At 46.9% G+C, this 23,425-nt stretch overlaps 1 protein-coding gene across 3 annotated transcripts in view; it reads right to left on the reverse strand.

The window, feature by feature from the left end:
- The window catches only part of LOC123078222 (uncharacterized), a 35,207-nt gene that overhangs the window by 8,775 nt on the left and 3,007 nt on the right, over window positions 1–23,425 (reverse strand). For 2 of the 3 annotated variants that reach the window (XM_044500645.1, XM_044500644.1), the window contains exons 4-7: window positions 22,419–22,553; window positions 21,509–21,592; window positions 17,257–17,313; window positions 17,049–17,135 (exon numbers count right to left, since the gene is read on the reverse strand). In XM_044500645.1, coding sequence (XP_044356580.1) covers window positions 17,049–17,135; window positions 17,257–17,313; window positions 21,509–21,592; window positions 22,419–22,553 — 363 coding nt within the window. Of the gene's footprint in view, window positions 1–6,376; window positions 6,410–17,048; window positions 17,136–17,256; window positions 17,314–21,508; window positions 21,593–22,418; window positions 22,554–23,425 lie in introns of those variants that run through there. The other variant, XM_044500646.1, reaches the window with a different exon arrangement.

Genomic DNA, 23,425 nt, shown 5'->3' on the forward strand with positions numbered 1-23,425 from the left:
GAATCTGCTTGCCAAGACGACAACCCTGACACTCTAAAGAGACATCTCCTGAGACAGACCCCAGAAGACCTCGACGAACTAAAGACGACAACCGAGAACCACACAGATGACCAAGTCGATGGTGCCACTGCTTGAAGGAACCAGTAACAGAGGCGACAGAAGCGGAGGAACTGGCGATGGTGGTGGCAGCGGAAGGAACATGAAGCAAGTCCAACTCCCAAAGACCCTGAGAATCACGGCGGCGAGGGCCAGCCCCAACCAGAGTGTGCGTGCGACGGTCCTGAACAGAACAAGAGTCAACATCAAGGATGACACGACAACCAGAATCAGTAAGTTGACCAGCAGAAAACAGATTCATAGTAAGTCGAGGAACATGAGTAACATCAGAAACAGAATAAGGAGTGGAAAGATTGCCTCTACTAGCAACAGAAAGTGGAGTACCATCAGCAGTGAAGACATGAACAGGAGAATCCAGCGATCGAAGAGAGGACAAAGCGGAAGAATGAGAACACATATGAAAAGAAGCTCCAGGGTCCAGAACCCATGGGGATGTACCTGACTGTGTAGAGGGCGGTTGCGCAGTGGGGGAAGCATCAGTCACAGAACCAGCAGTACCCGTCGAGGAAGAACCTGAAGCCGCGAGCAGACGCTTAAGTCTCAGAATATCCTGCTCAGTCAAAGCAATGGCTGAAGCTGTCGAGGGAGATGACGAAGTCCCTGAGGATGGTGATCGCGCCTTGCGCAGGTGTTTCCGCTTTGTGTAGCACTGGGACTCAATATGACCATCATTGTTGCAGTAGTCACAATGTGGACGGGGGCGACCTGAGCCTCCAGAAGGAGTGGGCAAAAGCGGCGGAGCACTGGAGCGAGAATGAGTCGGTGCAGCAGGTGGAGTGGAAGAAGCCCGAGTAGCGAGCACAGAGGGAACCTCCAGCAAACCAGCACCACGTAAGCGAGTCTCCTCAGCACGAATCTCCGAAAGCGCCTCCATGAGAGAAATACGGCCACGAGCAAACAACTGAGCACGCCGGGGCTCAAACTCCTTACGGAGCCGAGACAGGAACTCGTAGACGCAATGAAACTCCAAATTGGCCTGGACAGCCTGGCAGCAGGGGCAAGTACGACAACCAGCACTGCGGAGAGAATCAAGCTGGCGCCAGATAGCAGAACTCTGTGCATAAAAGTCATCAACAGTAGAGTCACCCTGCTGAAGAGCATGCTCCTGACGAACCACAGAAAGGTATAAGGCATCACCAGAGGGCTCATAGCGCTGACGAAGACAGGTCCACATCTGAAAGACAGTAGGAAGGCCCAGAAACTCAGAAGCAAACTGAGGCAGAACACTAGCAGTAAGAACAGCTGCAGCACGAGCATCATCATCAAGCCACTGGGTGTAAACAGACAAAGCACCATGATACGTCTGAAGAGCCTCCTCATAGGCCAAAACCCTCTCATCATAGGCACGATCAGCAGCCTCATCAGCAATCTTAGCCGCATCCTTGGCGGCCTGATTAGCGTCCGTAGGAAGAACCAGTGGAGTCGGCGGAGTAGGGGCCACTGGAGGAACCGGACGTGGCGGACAGCAGACCTCGCCAGAAAGAACACCCCAGAGACGAATGCCATGCATGTGAATGCGCATGAAGCCAGCGAACTCGGTGTAGTTAGTACCATCGAAGATCACCGGACAGCGAGGGACAGAAACATAGCCCGATGCAGCAGACTTTTTTTTAGCAGAACACAGGCCTATCAGCCGAGTAGCACGGCGGCCCACCAGCAGCCGAAGCAAGCAGAATAGCACGGCCGTGGATCACGCGAGCCCGACGCAGTCAACGCACACGGGCTGCACCAAGTGGAGCACGGGAACCGGCAGAGATCTTGAGCGGATGCGGACGGCGGCCTGGGCAGGATCCGGTGGCCGGCGGCCGAAACTTGGACGAGAGCCAGCGATCTCCAAGCAAGGCGGCCCACGATCTGGACGCCCACGGTAATCAATAGTGGCCGGCGCGAATCGACTTCTGGCGGCTTGAGCAGAAGAGTTGCTGAAGACGAGATCCGATAGGTGGCGGTCTCGATTGAGGCAAGCAGTGTAATCTCCACGGCCGGCAGCACGAACGGGGAGCGGGAGGGAGCGACGGCGGCTTCGAGCGGGAGGGAGAGCGGGAGCAGCGACGGCGGCTTCGAGCGGGCGGGAGGCGTCGAGCGAGAGGAAGACGGATCAACAGCACGAGTTGCAGCGTGCAAAAAATTGACCTAGCTCTAATACCATGTTAGGAATAAGCAACTTGTATTCCCATGAGGCCATAGGCCGATATATATATACATGTACAGGTGTGGAACATATGCAGGAAACCCCTTATACAACGGGATAAATACAAAGGGGTACATGACTTATATTATAACTCTAACAGCACAGAACTGGTTGTAGCACCCACGAAGCAAAAAGCAATGCTGATTCAAGCAAAAATTATCATCGGTTCCAGCCAAAAATCTCTACGGTTGTAGCATTGGTGGGGCAGCAGTTTGAGGTGTGTGGGGGAGGAGATGCTTGCAGCGGGGAAGGAGGCGCTCGCAAAAGGAGCCGGAGGTCGCGCCATGGGCGCTGGCGAGCTCACTGTGCATAAGGTGAGAGAAAGAAGCGACTAGGCGAGAGGAAGAAGAAGCATAGGAAAAAAACGTGATAATATAAGAAAGAGATGAGGAAAGCGACATCTCGCTTGAGGCCCACCTAGCATACGAGGCCTGTTCCCGCGTGAAAAGAGCCAGCGAGCGAGGGGAGACCGGCCGAGCGCTCGGCCGGTCGTCCGGAGGCAAACGTTTCCCAAGAAAATAGGCTCCTTTGGGATTTCTGACGTATAACATTGCAAAAAACAAAATTGGGTATCAGTTGAATTACTCAAATGTTGTGGTGTGCAGTTGCAAACCATATGAAGTTAGTGACATTGGGAATGACTTTGGCAATCTGGCATACTTGGAGAAAACTCGTGCAATTTTCTAGCGGGGCTGGGAATAGCAACGGTAGTTTGCAGGACTTGGAGAAAATATGGCAGATTCGGAGCAGGGTGACAACATACCAAAGGACAGTGTGATGACCCAAGAGCTGTAGCCCAGGGCTCGCCATAGATTCATTTGTTGGCCCGTGGCAACGCACGGGCATTCAACTAGTGTGATCTTATTGGGCAAACATAGCATATAGATACACCCTCCGTTCACAAATATAAGATGTTTTGGATATTTCAATATGGACTACAGACAGACTAAAATGAGTGAACAAACATATTAAAACGTGTCTATATACATCCGATTCAGAAAAAAAAAAGTTAGAACATCTTATATTTGTGAACGGAGGGAGTACAATTTTAGAAAAATATAATCATGACAATTGGGTCATTCGATGTGAAGAGAATACGATGAATTTTCGTCTACCGAGAGATTTCCCAACAGGTATAACGGCCCATAGTTACCAGGAACCTGGTCGATCAGATCAAGGAATGGGATCACAGAACATGTGTCATGTCTGAATAAAAATGCAGGTGAAAGTTTGCATTATTCGCGGCGCTAAGACATGATCCCAACAAATCTGAGACAACGATACAATTACCAAGCTTCTAGTTAAGGTGTGCCATCAAACTTATCTAACATCGACTATATATATATAATGATAGTTGAGATTAGTTAAATGAGGATAATATTATTCAAAAATAATAGCACGAGTAATACGTTTGATTTGTCATGAAAAATATCATAATTATGTGATTTTCTATTTTTTAACAATATATTCACATCATAGTAATGGTCGGAGTTGCATCTTGGAGACTGTGTCCATATTAACAGTGATACATTTCAAATGAACACAAGCAAAATAGGCAAAGAACAGAGAACAAGCGAAAACGGGCCAACCCAGCCCCACATGTCCATCTTCCCATCTGTAGCCCAGATTTAAGTAGAAGAGGCGAAGGCAAGAAAGTGAAGGTATGGTGGCCAGGGACGGAGCCAGCAGGGGGCGAGCCGGGGCCATGGCTCCCCCCATGCTGTGAAAAATTCTCAAACTACACCTATGTAGTGCGTGGATTTGATGAATTTGACCACTAAATTCGTATGTATGGCCCCCCTCAATGCTTTAGATGTTTCATTGGGCCCCCTCAAATAAAATTCCTAGCTCTGTCCCTGATGGTGGCCCAGTCACAGTGATGGCCTGGTGGGAATCAATGTTAGCACTGGGCCTACATTGACTACAAACGACGTGCAACCTTCATCACCAAGGAGGGCCAGCCCAGTAAGAGAGCCCAGCGGGAGAGCCCGTCAGCCATTGACCCGTAATGGGGATTGTGTCCTAACCTGAGGATTATAAATACCTTCGTTGATTCCGTATTAGGTGGCTAATTGATAAACGGCTAGCAGCCATTGACTTGCAATCCTTTCCTTGTCCCTTCCCTTGTAAGCAAGACAAACACCCCACCTAGTGAATTTGAAATGATCCCATAGCCTACCTCCGATTCACCATCCTGTAACTAACAATTGGTAGAGCCAAAAATTTCACCCACCTCACGTCGGATCATCTGCACGACACGCGTCTGGCGGCGACAACAAGAGCTCATGGAGTACTTGACTCCAAACGGGAGGCGATCTATGAGACGCTCAGTTAGGCGAGCAAAGCAGCCCACCTTCGTCACCAGAAGGAGCTAGCTCGACGCGCTCATTGTGACGGCGATGGGGAGCGCGGTCCGTGCGGCGGTGGCGTGTTCTGTTGATGCAGTGGTCGACGGGGCGGTTGGTGCAGCGGTCGGCACCATCGTCAACGACATGCAAGCTAACACTGATGGCGCCAAAGCGGACCTCCTCAAGCAGATCCACGAGCTTCGAGCTGCCGAGGGTCTCACCTCCTGCATCGGCAAATTGGATCTGTTTGACAGGACGCCAAGGGGAGGCGCGGAGACCGGCCCAGAGGCACCGCTTGTCTACGACTACACGGGGACGGGATTGGGCGCGACAACGCCTTACATCCCTCCTCCAGCACGAGCTATTCGCCGATTTACCACACCCGAGTTCGTCCTTCTCTAGTCTTTTGCAACACGAGAGGAGTGGTTTGTCCTCGTCATCAGGCCACTGAAACCACCGTCAGTGGATTTTCTGCGATTCGATGGCAAGAATCGTAAGTTGTGATAAACCAGATGCGTTGATTACTTTGAGATGTTTGGTACCAACCCGGATCTATGGATCGCGGTGGCTGCAATGCAGTTCAAGGGAGCAGCGGCACGCTGTGTGCGAGCCTCATGGGATGATTTCTGTGCAGCGGCAATTAGCCGATTTGGACGCAATCACATGATTCCTTAGTGCACAGGGTGTACTATCTTCGATAGACTGTTTCTGTTGAGGAATATATCAGTCAGTTTTCTGAACTTATGGATCAGTTGACAGCTTATGAACCTGATCCAGATATGTTGCACTATACTACTAGATTTGTAGATGGTTTAAATTCAATGTTCATATGATTGTTGCCGTTCAAAGGATTGTCGACTTGGATACTGCGTGTTCAGATAATGTCATGGCGTTTGGGTTGACAGGAGCACTAGGAACATTCCACAGTCAGTCATGAATGACAAACTGCCACTTTTGATATTGTTTTCTTCGATGATATCCTTATATACAGTGCCACTTTTGAGGATCATCTCCAGCATGTGTAGCAAGTGTTACAATTATTGCAGCAGCATCTGTAGAAGGTCAAAGGATCCAAGTGTGCTTTCCCTCAACACAGTATCCCTTATTTGGGATATGTAGTCTCTGAGAAGGGTGTTTCCACTGATCCAAGTAAGATAGCAGATGTGAATAATTGGCCTATATATCTAACAATTTGAATTTCTTGGGTTATCAGGCTACCACCTTAAGTTTGTTAGATACTATGGAATGATTAACCAGCCTTTAACAAAACTTCTCCGGAAACATGTTCCTTTTGTTTGGTCTCCAAAGGCAGTCTACTTTTGAGCAACTGAAGTTGGCTCTCACTACTGCACCTGTTTTGTCCTTGCCAGATTTCAGCCAACAGTTTGTTATTGAAACAGATGCATGTGATGCTGGAGTAGGGGCAGTATTGCTTCAAAAAGGCCATCCAATCGCTTTTATGAGCAAAGGATTATCCACATATGAAAATGAGTATATGGCCATGTTACTTGCAGTGGAACAATGGAGAACTTATCTACAGCATGTTGAATTTCTCATTCTAACTGACCACAATAGTCTGGCACATTTAGAGGACCAGAGCTGCACACAACTTGGCAACAAAATGTGTTCACCAAACTATTGGGCCTACAGTTCAAAATAAAGTACAACAAAGGAGTGGACAACCGTGCTGCGGATGCTTTGTCTCGCAAACCTCATCTTGATGATCAGTTACTGGCTATATCTTCTCACCAACCTGCTTGGATACAAGAGATCTTAGATGTCTACCAAGAAAATATTGAAGCTCAGGAATTACTAGTCAAATTAGCAGTGCAAATTTCTGAAGACGATCATTTTTCTCTCAGGGATGTAAAGATCGTATCTGGCTTCCTCCTGACATGGACCTGGTCCCCAAATTGTTGGATGCCTTTCATACCAGTCCTATTGGGGGCCACTGGCATTCCAGTTACTCTTCACCGTCTGAAATAACTTTTTTACTGGAAGCACATGAGGGCTCAGGTGAAAAAGTATGTTCAAGAGTGTATGGTTTGTCAGTGAGCCAAACCTGATCGAACTTGCTATCCAGGACTTTCAGAGCCTTTGCTTGTTCCTTGCAAGTTTTGGCAAATGCTCACGATGGATTTTGGAGAAGGGTTGCCTCACTCTGTACGTTTCAACTATGTTCTGGATGTGGCCCACTTAACTGAGTCAATTGTGATAGGTCAAGACCGTATCTTTCCAGCCGGTTTTGGAAGAAAATGGCAGCAATCACACGGACCAACCTACGCATGAGTTCTTCTCACCATCCCCAAACTGATGGTCAGTCCAAGAGTCACTGAATGCCTGGAGGCCTATTTGCGTTGTTTTATTCATGCTTGTCCAGTTAAGTGGGCTCAATGGTTGTCTCTTGCTGAGTTTTGGTATAACACCAGCCCTCATTCAGCGCTTCAATGGAAATCACTGTTTAAAATTGTATGGCCAGTCGCCCAGAACTTTTGGTTTGTCTGCAGACGATACATGTTCTGTGCCCGATCTTAATACTTGGCTCCCATACCTCTCATGAGTTTATGGAAGACTTGAAGGAGGCAGATTTGTGTGCTGCACTTGTTGTAAAGGGAGAAGAGCACCTGACTGTTGAAATTCCAGCAAAGGTACGTGGTTTATTGGCAGAATTTCAGAACATACTTGGGGAGCCACATGGCTTGCCACCGATGAGAGGAATTCAACATAGAATTGACTTAATTCCGGGAGCAAGTCTTCCTAATCTTCCACACTATCGAATGAGCCCAAAGGAGCATGGTATATTGAAGGAGAAAGTGGAGGAATTGTTGCAAAAAGGGCACATTCGAGAAAGTATTAGCCCATGTGCTGTACCAGCCCTACTCGCGCCAAAGAAAGATGGATCTTGGCGCATGTGTACGGACAGTAGAGCCGTTAACAAGATCACCGTAAGGTATAGATTCCCTATTCCCCGTCTGGACGATATGTTGGATCAGCTTAGTGGAGCAAGAGTGTTCACAAAGCTAGATTTAAGAAGTGGATATCATCAAATCCGTATAAGACCCAGGGATGAATGGAAGACCGCCTTCAAGACAAAGGAAGGGTCGTTTGAATGGCTAGTCATGCCATTTGGACTCTCAAATGCACCAAGTACCTTTATGCACTTAATGAATCAAGTCCTTAGACCCTTCTTATCCCACTTTGTTGTGGTCTATTTCGATGACATCTTGATCTATAGCAAGGATGAGGATGAACACTTTGATCACATTCGGAAGGTGCTAGAAGTACTAAGGGAAAATGAGCTCTACGTCAACTTGAAGAAATGTGTTTTCCTGCAAACACAACTTCTTTTCCTAGGATTCGTCATAACATGTGACGGCATTCGTGTTGATGATTCTAAGGTTGAAGCAATCCGAGAATGGCCAACTCCTAAGACCATTTCTGAGGTAAGAAGCTTTCATGGCCTTGCAACTTTCTATAGGCGATTTGTTAAGAATTTCAGCACTATCATGGCACCAATTACCGAGTGTTTGAAGAAAGAAAAGTTCCAATGGGCAGAAGCAGCTGAAGCTAGCTTCAATGAGATTAAACAAAAGCTATCACAAGCTCCTGTCTTGGTACTACCTGATTTCAACAAGACTTTTGAGTTGGAGTGTGATGCAAGTGGAGTAGGCATTGGAGCTGTCCTATCTCAAGAAAGGAAGCCCATTGCTTTCTTTAGTGAGAAGTTAAGTGAAGCTAGACAGAAATGGAGTACCTATCAGCAAGAATTATACGCCGTTTTCAGAGCGTTGAAAACTTGGGAAGTCTATTTGTTGCCTAAAGAGTTCATTGTTTATAGCGACCATCAATCCTTGAAGCATTTTAGAAATCAAAAGCATGTTGACCGCATGCTAGCAAGATGGGCAGCATATCTTGAGAGGTTTAACTATCTCATCGTGCATAAATCTGGAATAACTAATAGAGTGGCCGATGCTTTGAGTCGTCGTGCATGCCTCTTGACTGCTTTTGAAGCTGAACTTCCGGGCATGGGTCAAATAAAGGAGTTGTATGAGGGTGACGAAGACTTTGGCCATGTTTGGGTAAAGCACGCAAGGGGCCAACCATTAGGTGATGACTATTTGATGCAAGATGGATATCTCTTCAAAAATGATCGTTTGTGCATTCCAAGAAGTTCTCTACGTGACAAGCTGGTTAGAGAGCTCCATTCAAGTGATCTTAGTGGCCATGTTGGACAGGACAAGACTATCGCTAACCTGGAAGCTCGCTACTTTTGGCCACAACTAAAGAAAGATGCTGGAAAGTTCGTTCAACGGTGCCCCGTATGTCAGACCTGCAAAGGCCAAGTCCAGAACACAGGGTTATACATGCCTTTGCCTGTTCCTGTTGCTCCATGGGAGGACATTTCTATGGACTTCGTCTTGGGCTTGCCAAGAACAAGACGAGGAAGTGATGTTGTATTTGTGGTCGTGGATAGATTCTCTAAGATGGCTCATTTCATCCCATGCCGCAAGACAACGGATGCTCATCATGTGGCAAACCTATTCTTTCGAGAAGTGGTCAGACTTCATGGAGTTCCAAGGTCCATTGTCTCAGACCGTGATAGCAAGTTTCTTGCTGCATTTTGGCTCACTTTGTGCAAGCAATTCAACACTGAATTGAAATTTTCTAGCACTGCTCATCCACAAACAGATGGACAAACGGAAGTGGTGAACAAGTTTTTGGGTAATCTGATCCGTTGCATTTGTGGAGAAAGAAAGGGGCAATGGGATTTGGCTTTATCTCTTGCAGAGTTCTCCTACAATAACTCCAAGCATAGATCCACAGGAAGGAGCCCTTTTTCCATTGTCTACACTAAAGTTCCAACACATGTGGTGGACCTGGTGAAGCTGCCATCAAGGGGAAACTCAAAATCAGCATTGTCCTTTGCTGATAATTACACCGAGTTATTTGAAGAGATACGCGGCGCTTTGGAAGCACAAAATCAGAAATATAAACAACTTGCTGATTGCAAAAAGAGGCCAAAATCATTCCAAGTCGGTGATAAGGTGATGGTCTACCTCCGAAAAGAGAGGCTGCCTTTAGGTGTTAAAGGGAAACTTAGGCAGCGAAGGTATGGGCCCTTCTCTACCATGAGGAAGATAAATGATAATGCTTATGTGATAGATCTTCCAAGTGACATGGGTATCTCCAACACTTTCAATGTTGCGGACTTGACTCTCTACCATCCAGAAGAAGCGCTCTATGAAGATAACTCGAGGGCGAGTTCCAAACAACTAGGGGAGAATGATGAGGAACACTAGATGAGAAGAAAGAAAACACATGCCAGATCTGTTTGGCTACTTCTAGATGCTTCCACTCTAGTGTAGTATTTCTTTCCTTTTCTTTTCTATCCTACCTACTGTTTTCTAGAGTCTTCTAGTTGTGAGTAGCTATGAGTAGAATGGTGAAACTTACATAATGTTTTCTAGAGTATTCCAGCTATAAATAGAAGTATGTGAAGGCTTCCCAAAGCCCTATAAATAGAGGTCCTCACCTCTACTTTTAAGGCAGACTATGTACCCCTACCTATAATAGAACTTGTTGTTCTTATCTAAGATCTTGGAGTAAATCTTGTGCCCTAGGAGTTCTGGATTGAACTCTTGCTGCCCTATCAACCTACATTCGCCTCTAGAGCGATATCTAGCGCAGCACGTTGAAGCTGTTCCTTCAACACTTGTGCTGTACACATTGTAGCAGCAAGGTGGAGTTGCTCCTCCACAAACTTTGTGCTGCTTCATCATGCTCCGTTTACTCCACCAACATTTGGAGAGGGTTCGAACTCGCATAAAGCATCAAGCCGACAAGAAGCATTCTGACAGGTTTTTGCCGTGGGTGATTCAGTTTTCCTGAAATTGCAACCATACATCCAATCCTCTATCGCTCCTTGTGTGCATCATAAAGCTGCTGTTCAAATACTATGGCGCCTACACAATCCTGAAACGAGTAGGTGCTTCGGCATATCAGCTGGCGTTGCCTGCATTTAGCAAAATTCATCCAGTACTTCATGTTTCCCAACTAAAACTTGCTCTTGGACCACACTGTCAAGTTCAATCTGAACTTCATCCTCCAGATGCTCAGTTTGCAGTACCAGTAAGGGTGCTTCAACATCACTTGCGTCGTCGTGGTGATGAAGCCGTACCTCAATGACTAGTCCAATGGTTGGATCAACCGGATTCCTTAGCAACATGGGAGGATTTGGAGGAGCTAAAGCAACGCTTTCCACGAGCACCAGCTTGGGGACAAGATGGTCATCAAGAAAGGGGGAGTGTTAGCACTGGGCATACATCAACTACGGACGCCACCAATGCAACCTTCATCACCAAGGAGGGCCGGCCCAGCAGAGAGCCCATCAGACATCGACCCGTTATGCAAATGGGGATTGGGTCCTAACCTGAGGATTATAAATTCCTTCGTTGTATTCTGTATTACGCGGTGAATTGGTAAACAGCTAGCAGCCGTTGGCTTGTAATCCTTTCCTTGTAAGTAAGACAGACACCCCACCTGGTGACTTCGTAATGATCCCATGGCCTACCTCCGATTCCCCATCATGTAGCTAACAATCATTAAGCAGTAAGGCACCCTAATCATTATCTTTGCCCGAGCCGCCATTGCATCCTTCGCCTGCCCTCTCCATTTATGGCATGTCTCATTGCAGTCCATGATGGTAGCAGTGACAAAGGCAACAACATGGCTTCTCTGATTTACAGGATTTTCAAAACACATGAATAGGAAAAATGCAGGATTGGAATGTCTTGTCCTCTTCCATCCTATAGGATTGGAGAACTACAGGAATTTGCATCAAGGAGTGTTTGACACCATTGGAGATACAAAGAAATTGTAACAATAAGAGATTGATGGACTCTTTGATTCAAAGGATTTCCAAAGGAACTTTGGACGATTCTAATCCTTGGGAATTTTTCCTACTTGTTTGATTCGTAGGATTGCAATCCATGGGATTCATTTGCACAAGATTTCATAGGAAAGTTTCTATCCACTCAAAACTCTTTCTTTTCATGGATCCTCTTAAACCTCTTGCGAAAATTCCTGTGTTTTTCCTGTGCACAATCAAATGTTCATGCAATCCTGTAGAATTTAAGACGGCATGACACTCTATTCCAATGTTTTCCCTATTCCTGCATTGTAAAAATTAATGAGAATGGACTCAGTCACTGACTGACGTATTTTCTTGTGTTGATAAGTCACTACTGATTATCAGTATAATATATAAACTATAATACTTGGAACTGTTAAGAGTTATATTGATGATGGCCTTTGGCCTTTTGTATTCTTGCCTTTTGGCATTCTCATGTGCATCTATATATGGTGGCTTTGGCCTCCTAGTAATACAAAGTTGCATATTCGTGACATGGTATTAGAGGTTTAGGTATTGTTTTTGCACGCCGCAACTCGTGCTCTCAATCCATCTCTCGCGCCACCGTCTTTCTCTTGGCCGTTCGCTACTGCTTCTTTGCCCCGTCCCCTCCCGTGCCTGATTAAGTCTTCATGGCTGGATTCAACTAGTGCCTGGACGCTGCTGCCCGCCCCGATTCAGATCGAGTCGCTGCAGATCAACCCGTTGCTTCGATTAGGGCGGTCCCGTGCGCTGCGGAAGCCTGCGTCCTCCAGCCGCCGCCCATCTCCTCCGGCTGTCCGCCTCCGCCTGGATTGGGACGGTCCCGTGTGCTGCGGAAGCCTGCGTCCTCCGGCCACCGCCCGTCTCCTCCGGCTGTCTGCCTCCGCCGCCATGACCGCTGTCTCCTCCAGCTGTCCGCCTTCGCGCCATCTGGCCGCCTGTCTCCTCTGGCAGTCCGCGTTCGCCGCCATCTCGCTGCCCGACCGTGTGTGCACATGGATCTGCCTCGATCTGCCTGCGTTGATCCGTGTCGAGGGCTCGAGGCCGCTACGTGCGTTGGAGCGTGGCAGCTCGGGCCATGTTTTGGGCCTCGGCTGCTGTCAAGGCTGATTCGCTGCGGTGTGTTCCAGCGAGACTTGGGCCCTGTTTCGGGTGTGTTCAATTGGACTGCCCGATTGAGTTTTCAAAAAACAAAAAGAGAGTACAATGCTTTCGTCAGGCACATCTCTTCCTCGCTGCTCAATGTTTTTCGACGGTGTTCCATACATTGATCCCGTCTCGCACATGCGCCTTTTCTCGGTGCTTGGTGCTCGCCCGCTTGGAGGTGGTGTTTGTCGCTCTACTTCGACACCTTTTGCGACTTCCGTCGGTGCTGCTGCCGCTCTACGTCAACTCCTTCGGCAGCTGATCCGCCTCTGCTGGCCGGTGTTGGTCGTTCTTCAGCAACTCTTCACACGACTTCTGCACCTGGTGATTGTCGCCCTACGCCGACTCCTCTCTCGACTTCCACGCGCGGCGGAGACCGCTCTACGTCGACTCCCCGAGTGGCTTCCGCATGCGGTCCTACGTTGACTCGCTACTCTCGGTCGACTCTACACGCGGGCTTTCACGAGTGGTGGCGACTGCTCATCATCGGCAGGTGTTTCTACCTCGATATCTTCGGCCGTGTCCCTCTCTGCGTGTGAGATTGCGCAGCTGCGATGCCTGCTTGATGCTTGGGATTCTTCACCGACATGTTCTGCAGTGGCTGACTCTTCTGGCACTGAGAAACCATCATCTACTCATTCAGGTACATCTCCATGGATTCTTGATACTGAAGCGTCTTTTCATATGACTTATGATTCTTCCACTTTGACCTCCGTTCGACCTGTCGAGTCTCCAGTTCATGTTCTTACGGCTGATCGCACTCCCCTCCCTGTAGCTAATCGAGGCACTCTTAGCACCTCTTCATTTCATGTTCCCTCCGTCGCTCATGTTCCTCGACTTACCATGCAACTCATATCTAGTGGTCAGATTGTTGACTCTAGTTGTAGGGTCATTCTCGACTTTGATTTGTGTTCTGTTCAGGATCGTCGCACGGGCGCTCTGCTTGGTGCCGGCCCTCGACGCTCTGATGGTCTCTGGGAGCTTGACTGGCCTCGTCTTCCCTCCACTGCCACCGCCGCCAGTCTCGCAACTCCTGTTGCTGCATTACCAGCTCTTTTCAGCAATGGCATCATCGTCTTGGCCATTTATGTGGTTCTCGTCTCTCGTCTTTAGTTCATCATGGTGTTCTGGGGTCTGTCTCCGGCAACGCTTCATTGGATTGTCTAGGTTGTAGGCTTGGTAAGCAGATTCAGCTGCCCTATCCTCACAGTGAGTCAGTGTCCGGGCGTCCTTTTGATCTCGTTCACTCTGATGTTTGGGGTCCGGCTCCCTTCGCTTCGAAAGGGGGTTATCGATACTATATTATCTTTATAGACAATTTTTCTCGGTACACTTTGATCTATTTCATGTCTTCTCGTAGTGAGGTCTTATCTATGTACAAAAAATTTGCTGCCATGGTTCATACCCAGTTTTCCACTCCTATTTGTGTATTTCCCGCAGATTCAGCTGGTGAGTATATCTCCCACGTGTTGCGATGATTCCTTGCTGACCAGGGTACTCTTGCTCAGTTCTCTTGCCCCGGTGCTCATGCTCAGAATGGTGTGGCTGAGCGCAAGCATCATCACCTACTTGAGACGGCACCTGCGATGATGATCGCCGCCTCTCTTCCGCCTCACTTCTAGGCTGAGGCTGTTACCACTTCCACCCATCTCATCACATTCAGACATTTGCTGCTCTAAAGGGTGGTATTCCTCTTGAACGTCCTTCTGGTCGTTCTCCCGATTATTCGGCCCTCCGTTTGTTTGGTTGCGTTTGCTATGTTTTGCTTGCCCCTCATGAACGCACCAAACTGACCGCTCAGTCTGTTGAGTGTGTCTTTCTCGGATACAGTGATGAGCATAAGGGCTATCGGTGTTGGGATCCTGTCGGTCGCCGGATGCGTATTTCCCGGGATGTGACCTTTGATGAATCTCGTCCCTTCTACCCGCGTCCATCCTCCTCGGCCTTTTCCACAGAGGGCATCTCTTTTCTTACGTTTCCGAATACACCTCCCTCTGTGACCAATATTCCTACTCCTCGTCCCGCTGTTGCAGATCCGACGCCGTTCTCTCCTACGATTTCTTCTCCTCCCTCATCGCATGACTCTCCACCTTCATCACCGATACCTTCCCCTTCCCCACCTTCATCACCGATAGATTCCCCGTCTCCACCTCCAGTGATTCCACCTCTTCCCTCCTTTCCTTTCCATTATACTCGTCGTTCACGTGTTGTGGATGAGTCTACCGATGCGCCCTCTTCTTCTAGTGTGTCGTCTTCCTCCTCCCAACCAACTTATGGTCTTCGCTCTCGGCCTTGTCCGCCCCCCTGACCGGTATTCTCCTTCTCGCTATGGTCTTTCGACCGTTCTTGAGCCGACTTCTTATTGAGATGCTATTGTTCATCCTGAACGGCAGTTCGCGATGGCAGAGGAGATTGCTGCCCTTGAACGCACCGGCACGTGGGACCTAGTTTCTCTTCCACCCCATGTTCGTCCCATCACTTGTAAGTGGGTCTATAAGATTAAGACTCGCTCTGATGGTTCTCTTGAGCGTCATAAAGCTCGTCCTATGGCTCGTGGCTTTCAGCAGGAGCATGGTCGTGATTACGATGAGACTTTTGCTCCTGTGGCCCATATGACCATTGTTCGCACACTTCTCGTTGTGGCCTCTGTTCGCCACGGGTCTGTGTCTCAGCTTGATGTTAAGAATGCCTTTCTTAATGGTGAGTTGCGCGAGGAAGTATATATGCAGCCACCACCTGGGTATTCAGTTCCTGGCGGCATGGTTTGCCGTCTTCGTCGCTCACTATATGGCCTTAAGCAAGCCCCCCGCGCTTGGCTTGAGCGTTTTGCCTCTTTCGTCACAGCAGCTGGTTTTTCGCCCAATGCTCATGATGCAGCGTTGTTTGTCCACCTTGCTGCTCGTGGTCGCACTCTTCTCCTTCTATATGTTGATCACATGATCATCATAAGTACATTGCCTTTGTCAAGGCCCGTCTTAGTGAGCAGTTTCTTATGTTTGATCTTGGTCCCCTTCGTTACTTTCTTGGGATTGAGGTTTCCTCCACCTCTGATGGCTTTTCTATTTCTCAAGAAAAGTATATCCAGGATCTTCTTGCTCATGTGGCTCTTAGTGATGAGCGCACTGCTGAGACTCCTATGGAGCTCAATGTTAACCTTCGCGCTTCTGATGGTGAGCTCTTGTCTAATCCGACGCGTTATCATCATCTTGTTGGGAGTCTTGTCTATCTTGTTGTGACTTGTCCGGATATCTCCTATCCTGTCCATATTCTAAGTCAGTTTGTTTCCGCTCCCACTTCAGTTCACTATAGTCACCTTCTTCGTGTTCTACGATATCTTCGTGGCACGGTCTCACGTCGTCTCTTTTTTCCTCGTTACAGCTCCAGGCCTATTCGGATGCTACGTGGGCCAGTGATCCTTAGGATCGCCGTTCACTTTCTGCTTACTGTGTTTTTCTTGGTGGTTCTCTCATTGCCTGGAAGACAAAGAAACAGACTGCAGTTTCTCGTTCGAGTGCAGAGGCCGAGTTGAGAGCTATGGCTCTTCTGACGGCAGAGGTGACTTGGTTACGATGGCTACTAGAGGATTTTGGTGTTTTTGTTACTACACATACCACCCTCTTGTCCGACAGTACAGGTGCTATCAGTATTGCGCGGGACCGCGTGAAGCATGAGCTTACCAAACATATTGGTGTTGATGCTTATTATGTGCGTGCTGCTGTGCAGGATCATGTTATTGCTCTTCAGTATGTGCCTTCCGAGTTACAGCTAGCGGACTTCTTCACGAAGGCACGGACTAGAGTGCAACACAGATTTCACCTCTCCAAACTCAGTGTTGTGGATCCACCATGAGTTTGAGGGGGGGTGTTAAGAGTTATATTGATGATGTCCTTTGGCCTTTTGTATTCTTGCCTTTTGGCATTCTCATGTACATCTATATATGGTGGCTTTGGCCTCCTAGTAATACAAGTTGCATATTCGTGACAGGAACAAGAGCCTCGAACAAATCAGTGAACAATGGCAGTAAATAGGAGAAGGTTTGCACAATCCAGCACTCCTAAAGAGATCTGGAAGCATGTGCAAGGAAAAGAATAGATCTGGAAGCCCACAAAGGCACCAACCAAACAAGTGTTTAGAGGCAGGTTTGAACTATTCAAAGTTGAAACCATTCCCTGCAATGCCAAAATTAGCACTACTTTTTATCCATTTATGGAATTATATTATTTTAGAAACGGAGTACCTGTAAGATTGTACAATCAAAATGGAAAGGCCCAACGTGGCTTCCAGAAAAATAGAGAATGTAAACCCATCTTGATAGCCAAATGAAATAAAGAAAATAAAATGAAAAACTAAATACCTGATATCGATCTCCATGACCAGCATGAATAATATCAGAAATGCCTACTCTCTTTTCTGTGCACCTTTCACATCGTGCATCAGTCATCTAGTTAAAACAAACACAAGATATGAGAATCACTAGTATAACTCCGCATTAAAAATTAGTAATCGTACTGAATATTCTTCTTTACTCAGTTTTGACTAATTACTGAATTGATGAACAATACCTGCAATCGCCTTGCTTCTTCTGGTTCAGACGTTTTCTCTGCTGGTGTCAACCCAGCCTGAAATGCTCAAACAGCTACCATTAGAATTGGAGAACATCTATTTAAACCCCTGAATTTAGGATGCATCTACTTAACCCACTCAGCTGTAAGGACTTCTACCCCCCGCATCCACCCCAAACCCGAAACAAAAAAATGATATAGATGTGGCTGACGAACCCAACATGGCAATGGCACAGGCAATATTAAAGAAATAATTCATCTAACAAGTCCCACATATCAATGCACTCTGTCATTTTCTTCTTCTTTTTTCACTGTTCTCAATCATATGATCATGATGGCCTGCAACCACCTTTAGAGCTCGACATCACTGGCATGCCATGCATCCCCGAGTAATAATTCCTTCTACTCCCATTGGACTATGCACTTTCAGCCGCAGAGCATGTGCCCCTGTACTTCCCCTCTGTCATGGCAAGCTCAACACGTCAAGATCAAGCTATGACGAGCATCACTCTCCCCTGCTTCCCCTATTCCATTTCTATGCCAAAGTCAAAAATAAATTCTTCATTTTCCTTCTAATTTCATTGTCTGATATTTATCTCAAAACAAATTTTACACTTTCTGCAGAATCATTTAAAGCTTTTTTTGTATTTATTTTCGTTCCAACAAAAGCCGTTTGCATAAGATATGCTCCATGTTTAAATTTAGAAGCTAAATGCTTTGTACTAAATAGAAAAGTTTCAGTCTTGTTATCCTTTGCCCTATCAACTGGATACAACTTACTCTATTGCATAGCCCAAGGGGCAAATATATAGTACAAAAGACTTGGGGTACAACCGTACAAGGAAGATTATGTATCAAGTGAAGATGGTTTATCAAAAGACGATGGCACATCAAGAGAATGAAGCACTGCGCAAAAAAGTAGCCCAAGAAACCGGGGGTGAAAGAAGCTCAGCGGCAAGAGAATGGGCATGGATCAACAACAATGCAAAAAGAGGCCACAAAAATCCAATAGAAACAATAAGGACCAGAAAGGGCACGAAAGTTGTATAGAAAGGACAAGATCAGAAAAGGAGGTTGGCATATAATGGTGTGGTGGAATCGCATGCATGAGAAACACGAAAGAGCAACGGATGTCGTGGACGCATCGGAGACATAGAAAGATAGAAGCTAGGACGCATACGCGAGACAATGATGCAGGACCCATCATGTTTGCAGGGGAGACTGCGAAGGAGGCCATACAGGTGAGATGCCCACGAGTAATCACACCCAAAGGCTAATTCCACAGCAGGGGAAACAGAGGACCAGCATCCAGCAAATAGCACAAGGCGTGCTCGGGCGTGCTTGGGCATGGCATGCGTGGAGCAGGAGCACAATGCATGGCGAGTCGCTGGTGGAGTGGTCGCCAGGGTGGACCATTGCAAGGAGTAGTTGGCCCGGCGGCTCGATGTGTCAAGCTGGGGGCCGGCAGACTGGAGGTGCGGCTGCCCTGGGCCGCGGTGGACGAGGCCCGGCGGCTCGATGTGTCAAGCTGGGGGCCGGCAGACTGGAGGTGCAGCTGCCCTGGGCCGGGGTGGACGGTGAAGCGGTCAGCCTGGGTGCGGATGGACCGTTGCGGTACAGCCGGTGGCTGCAGCGGCCAGACTCTGAGAAGGCAGCGGCAATGCGGATCGTGTCTGTTATGAAAGCAACTTATCTGTATTACAAGGCCCAAGGGGCATATATATTACACAAGACTTGACGTGCATGGAAAGGAAACATAGTCTAATAAGGACTCCTAGACCACAATACTAATACTTCCTACCCCCCCCCCCCCCTCCCCCCTCAAATGCAAAGCGTATGCAACAGCACTGCATTTGAAGAAGTGTAATACTAGAAAAAATAAATGATAATCCAAATCCGCGTCTTGAGAGTGTCATCGTAGCATGAAGAGTCTTCAAAATCTGTCGAGTCAAGCCAAAGGGGATAACAAAGAGATGGCACATCACAGGAAGACACCACACCACTAGAAGATACATGATAAGTATCAAGAGAAGATGGGTTGTCAAAGGAAGATGGCACATCAAGAAAAAAAAAAGCATTGCACAGAAAATCATAGCCCACGACAACCGACGAGCGAAAGAAGCTCGGCGGCTAAGGCACAATGGGCGTAGATCGACAATGCAAAAAGAGTCCAGAAATCCTAAAGAAACAACAAGGGTAAGCAGGCCACAAAAGTTGTATAGAAAGGATCAGGACCAGAGAAAGGCTGACGGACAAAGGTATTGGGGTCAGTGTCCTCGCCAGCCATGTCGTCGAGGAGGTTGTCGACGTCGGGGAAGAAGTCGTCGTCGGGGAAGTAGTCGTCGGAGTCCGGGGCGTCCGTGACGAAGAAGTCAGTAGTCGCGCGAAGCGCTCCCCAAAAACCTTATCACCCTTCTCCCGTACAGGACTCAAAGAGGTGCAGTTTCGGAGGCCTACTGTCCCGACCTGCGGTGCACGCCGCAAGCCGGGATGGGGAAGGACGTAGCAGCAGCACAGTGCTCAGGAACTTGTGGCGAGAGGAAGAAGAAGTTCTGGTGCGTCTCTCTGAGAGGAGCAACCTCCCTTTTATAGGCGCAAGAGGAGGAGGTGAGAGGCTGCGCCGGGAGCTGAAGGGAACACGGGAGACGAAACGAACAGGCAGCATCCGAAGGGTGCAGCGTTCGTATTCAATATCCACTACAGCAAAAACTTTCCAGCTCCCGAGTGACCTTTCGTATACCCGTAGTGCGTGGCAAAAATTTAGACACACTCGGAGCGGTCAGAGCAGGCAGCAGACGTGAATGCAAAGTGCGGCAGGCTCCACTGAACAGGCCCAGCCTAGGAGAATCTGAAATAGTTATGGGCGTCCAATCGCAATAAGGAGGTCAACCCAGGGAGCTGCAGCAGCAGCACGCACAAGCGGCGCTTGAACAGGCCCAGCTAGGAGATCTTCAATTGGTGCATCGGCCAACCAGGCCCAACCCAACCATGGACTTGAGGCGATCTAGACCTCGAAGATGTTTGGCACGGGAGCTAATGGGCAACATTCAATCGAGCTGGAAGCTCAAATCGACAGAGGAGGCGGATTGGAACAAGAACGGCAGGACGAGATCAAGAATAGATCGAGGGAGACCTAAACCTAGGCTCTGATACCATGTTATGAAAGCAACTTGTCTTTATTACAAGGCCCAAGGGGCATATATATAGTACATAAGACTTGAGGTGCAAGGAAAGGAAACAGGGTCTAATAAGAACTCCTAGGCCAATACTAATATGAGGACAGCGGCAGGAGCAGCCTGCGAGGCGGAGGACGATGAGGGCGGCGAGATTCCAGCAGGTTCAGTAATCTGGGCGGCATGCTGCGTGGGCATGGGGATGTGCTTCGTACAGGTGCCAATCGCGGACGATTTGCTCGGTCGAAGGCATGGGGCCTGGATCAGGAATGGAGCCGAACGAGCTTGCAGGAGCATGCTGACAAGCAGGATGGCGACAGCGACTGGACGTGCAGGAGATGGTGGGCCCATGCCGAGGGGTTCGGCGGAGACCTAGGGCAGGCAAAGGGGAATCGATCCCAAAGTGGCAGATCAACGGAGGCCTATAAATAGACGATAACACCACCAAAGCCTTTAGTCCCAAACAGTTGGGGTAGGCTAGAGCTGAAACCCATAAGATCTTGCAACCAACTCATGGTTCTGGCACATGGATAGCTAGCTTCTACGCACACCTACCCATGGCTAGTTCTCTGGTGATATTCCAATCCTTCAGATCTCTCTTTACGGACTCCTCCCATGTCAAGTTTGGTCTACCCCGACCTCTCTTGACATTATCAACACGCTTTAGCCATCCACTATGCACTGGATCTTCTGGAGGCCTACGCCTCTTGTCACAGAAAACGCCAGAAGCTTGGTGCCACTTCATCCAGAAAAAAAATCGATTGGGTGGAATCGATCTGAGAACAGGATCGACGGAGACCAAGAGAGGAACTCGACCGGGCGGGCGAGTTGCAGCGTCCGGAGAAAATATCCTAAACCTAGGCTCAAGACACCATGTTATGGTTGGAGAGCAAATATATAGTACACAAGACTTAGGGTACAAGGAAGGAAATATAGACTAATACGGACTCCTAGACCAATACTAATACTCCTTAACACTAGCAAGCAAAATATAATTATTGTCGTGAAGGAGATATAGAAAATGGTTAATTGGTTATTATAAGGACAAAATGTAAGGCACGTGAAACAAATTACTAGACCTTTAGTTCATCTGGAGACATGGTTAAAAGAACTGGAGGGTCAAGCTCCTTGTTCATCAGTCGCCTGCGCAGTACAGGGCTATTCTGCGGATCCAAAATAAACAGTATGAGTTAAAGATCTATATGACAAAAGATCCCATGATAAATTGTCAAGGAGCATATCATTAATTGGTATGAAATAGTAGCATGGTAATTACAGCAACCATAGAAATGAAAATAACGATAGAATTTTCCAAATAGTTCCTTCAAAGAAATATGATGTATCTGGGATTATCCTTGGATAATTCAGGGATAAGTTAGACTAAGCATTGGTAGGAAATAAAATAACTATTTTGATCTTGATTGGCATTGATACATGTCCCCCGTCATATGAAGCTGGATAACTTGGCTCCTATGGAAGGAACTAATCCTAACTTTCCTAACTGTTGGGATCTTACTGCGCATGATTGTATGTGTTAAATTTACACTTCTACTCATAGGGAACAATCTGAAATAATTAGTTTTCCCAATATTTAAGATCCATGCCAGGTAAGATGAATATATGTGGAAGCATGAGAAATGCTTGAGCAGACATATGATGCCCATCGACATAGACATGCATACCCACAGTAATAAACTATCGATCTTGAGGGAATGATGGCTAACTCTTGAAGCTCCAGTCCTCCTAATTAGCTAGTTGAGCAGATATATGATGCCCATCGACATAGACATGCATACCCACAGTAATAAACTATCGATCTTGAGGGAATGATGGCGAACTCTTGAAGCTCCAGTCCTAAGTAGCTAGCGTTACAGTTATTCAGTACTAGCATATAGCATGGACATAATCATATCAACTTTGGCATTTAAGGTTGAAAATAGATGTTCCCAAGAAACATAGGCCAAAACGAAGGTCTGGATACTTATGTACCTTGATGTTGAATTCTAATTTTCTCATTTTCTGATTATACTTCTGGAAGTCAGCATGAAGAGCGTCATATGTAGACCTTTCTAAGGAGGCCATTATTGAAACAACCACATCTGGTGGATATGAATTTTCATTATCCTGAAAATAGAAGATCATTACCAACCATCCAAGGAGGAAAGATAAAGGATGAAAAAACAGGGATCCAAGAAACAAGTAGAAGGCTCATCTAGATCTTTTATGAAATGCAACAATAAGAGAATACAGCAAACCAGCATGAAAACAGAACCAGAACTTATTTTAAGGCTGTGTCTGGCACTGACGTGGATTATGATAATCTAGCTTTCCTAAGCTTTTAAGTATTTTCTGTTTGGCTCACCTACTTTTTCTACCTTTGTGTTATTTTTCACAGCAGAATATAAAGTAAGTTCCGCACAACATGGTTCAGCAACCGCAAAAATCGAGCCTAAAACTAGAAAAGGAGTTTCAGCAAATAATTGTAGATGCATGCACTATTTTGTTAACAAGTAAACGTAGGACAAAAGGATGGACCTTAGTTTAGCATGCCAAAATTAGCCATAGGAAAAGCATGCACAGTTCACATTGTTGGCTGATAATAATATATTTTTAACTAAAAATTGGAAATAATTGTAGAGGAAGTAGAAGAATTAGGCCAACAATATGTGAATAAAAAAATAACCGAGACATGCCAACAATATGTAAATAACAAAATATAATTATAACTGAAACTTTTCATATGTAGGAAGTAGAAGAATCAGTTTAGCAGACAACAGGCACAATGAAATTAGCTAGTGAAACAATATATGGCAGATACCTAACTGGATTAAGTCATACAATGGCCAACAATCCAATAACGTTATCACACTACATATAAATGTGACTATTGTTGTTTTATGACTCATATCTTACTTTTCTTATAGCAATTTTTGTGTAGTGAATCAATATGAACGTAACTATTCGTATACCAAACATAAATTCTGAATATGAACGTA

This window comes from Triticum aestivum, chromosome 3D (assembly GCF_018294505.1).
Source record: "Triticum aestivum cultivar Chinese Spring chromosome 3D, IWGSC CS RefSeq v2.1, whole genome shotgun sequence".
Taxonomy (NCBI): Eukaryota; Viridiplantae; Streptophyta; class Magnoliopsida; order Poales; family Poaceae; genus Triticum; species Triticum aestivum.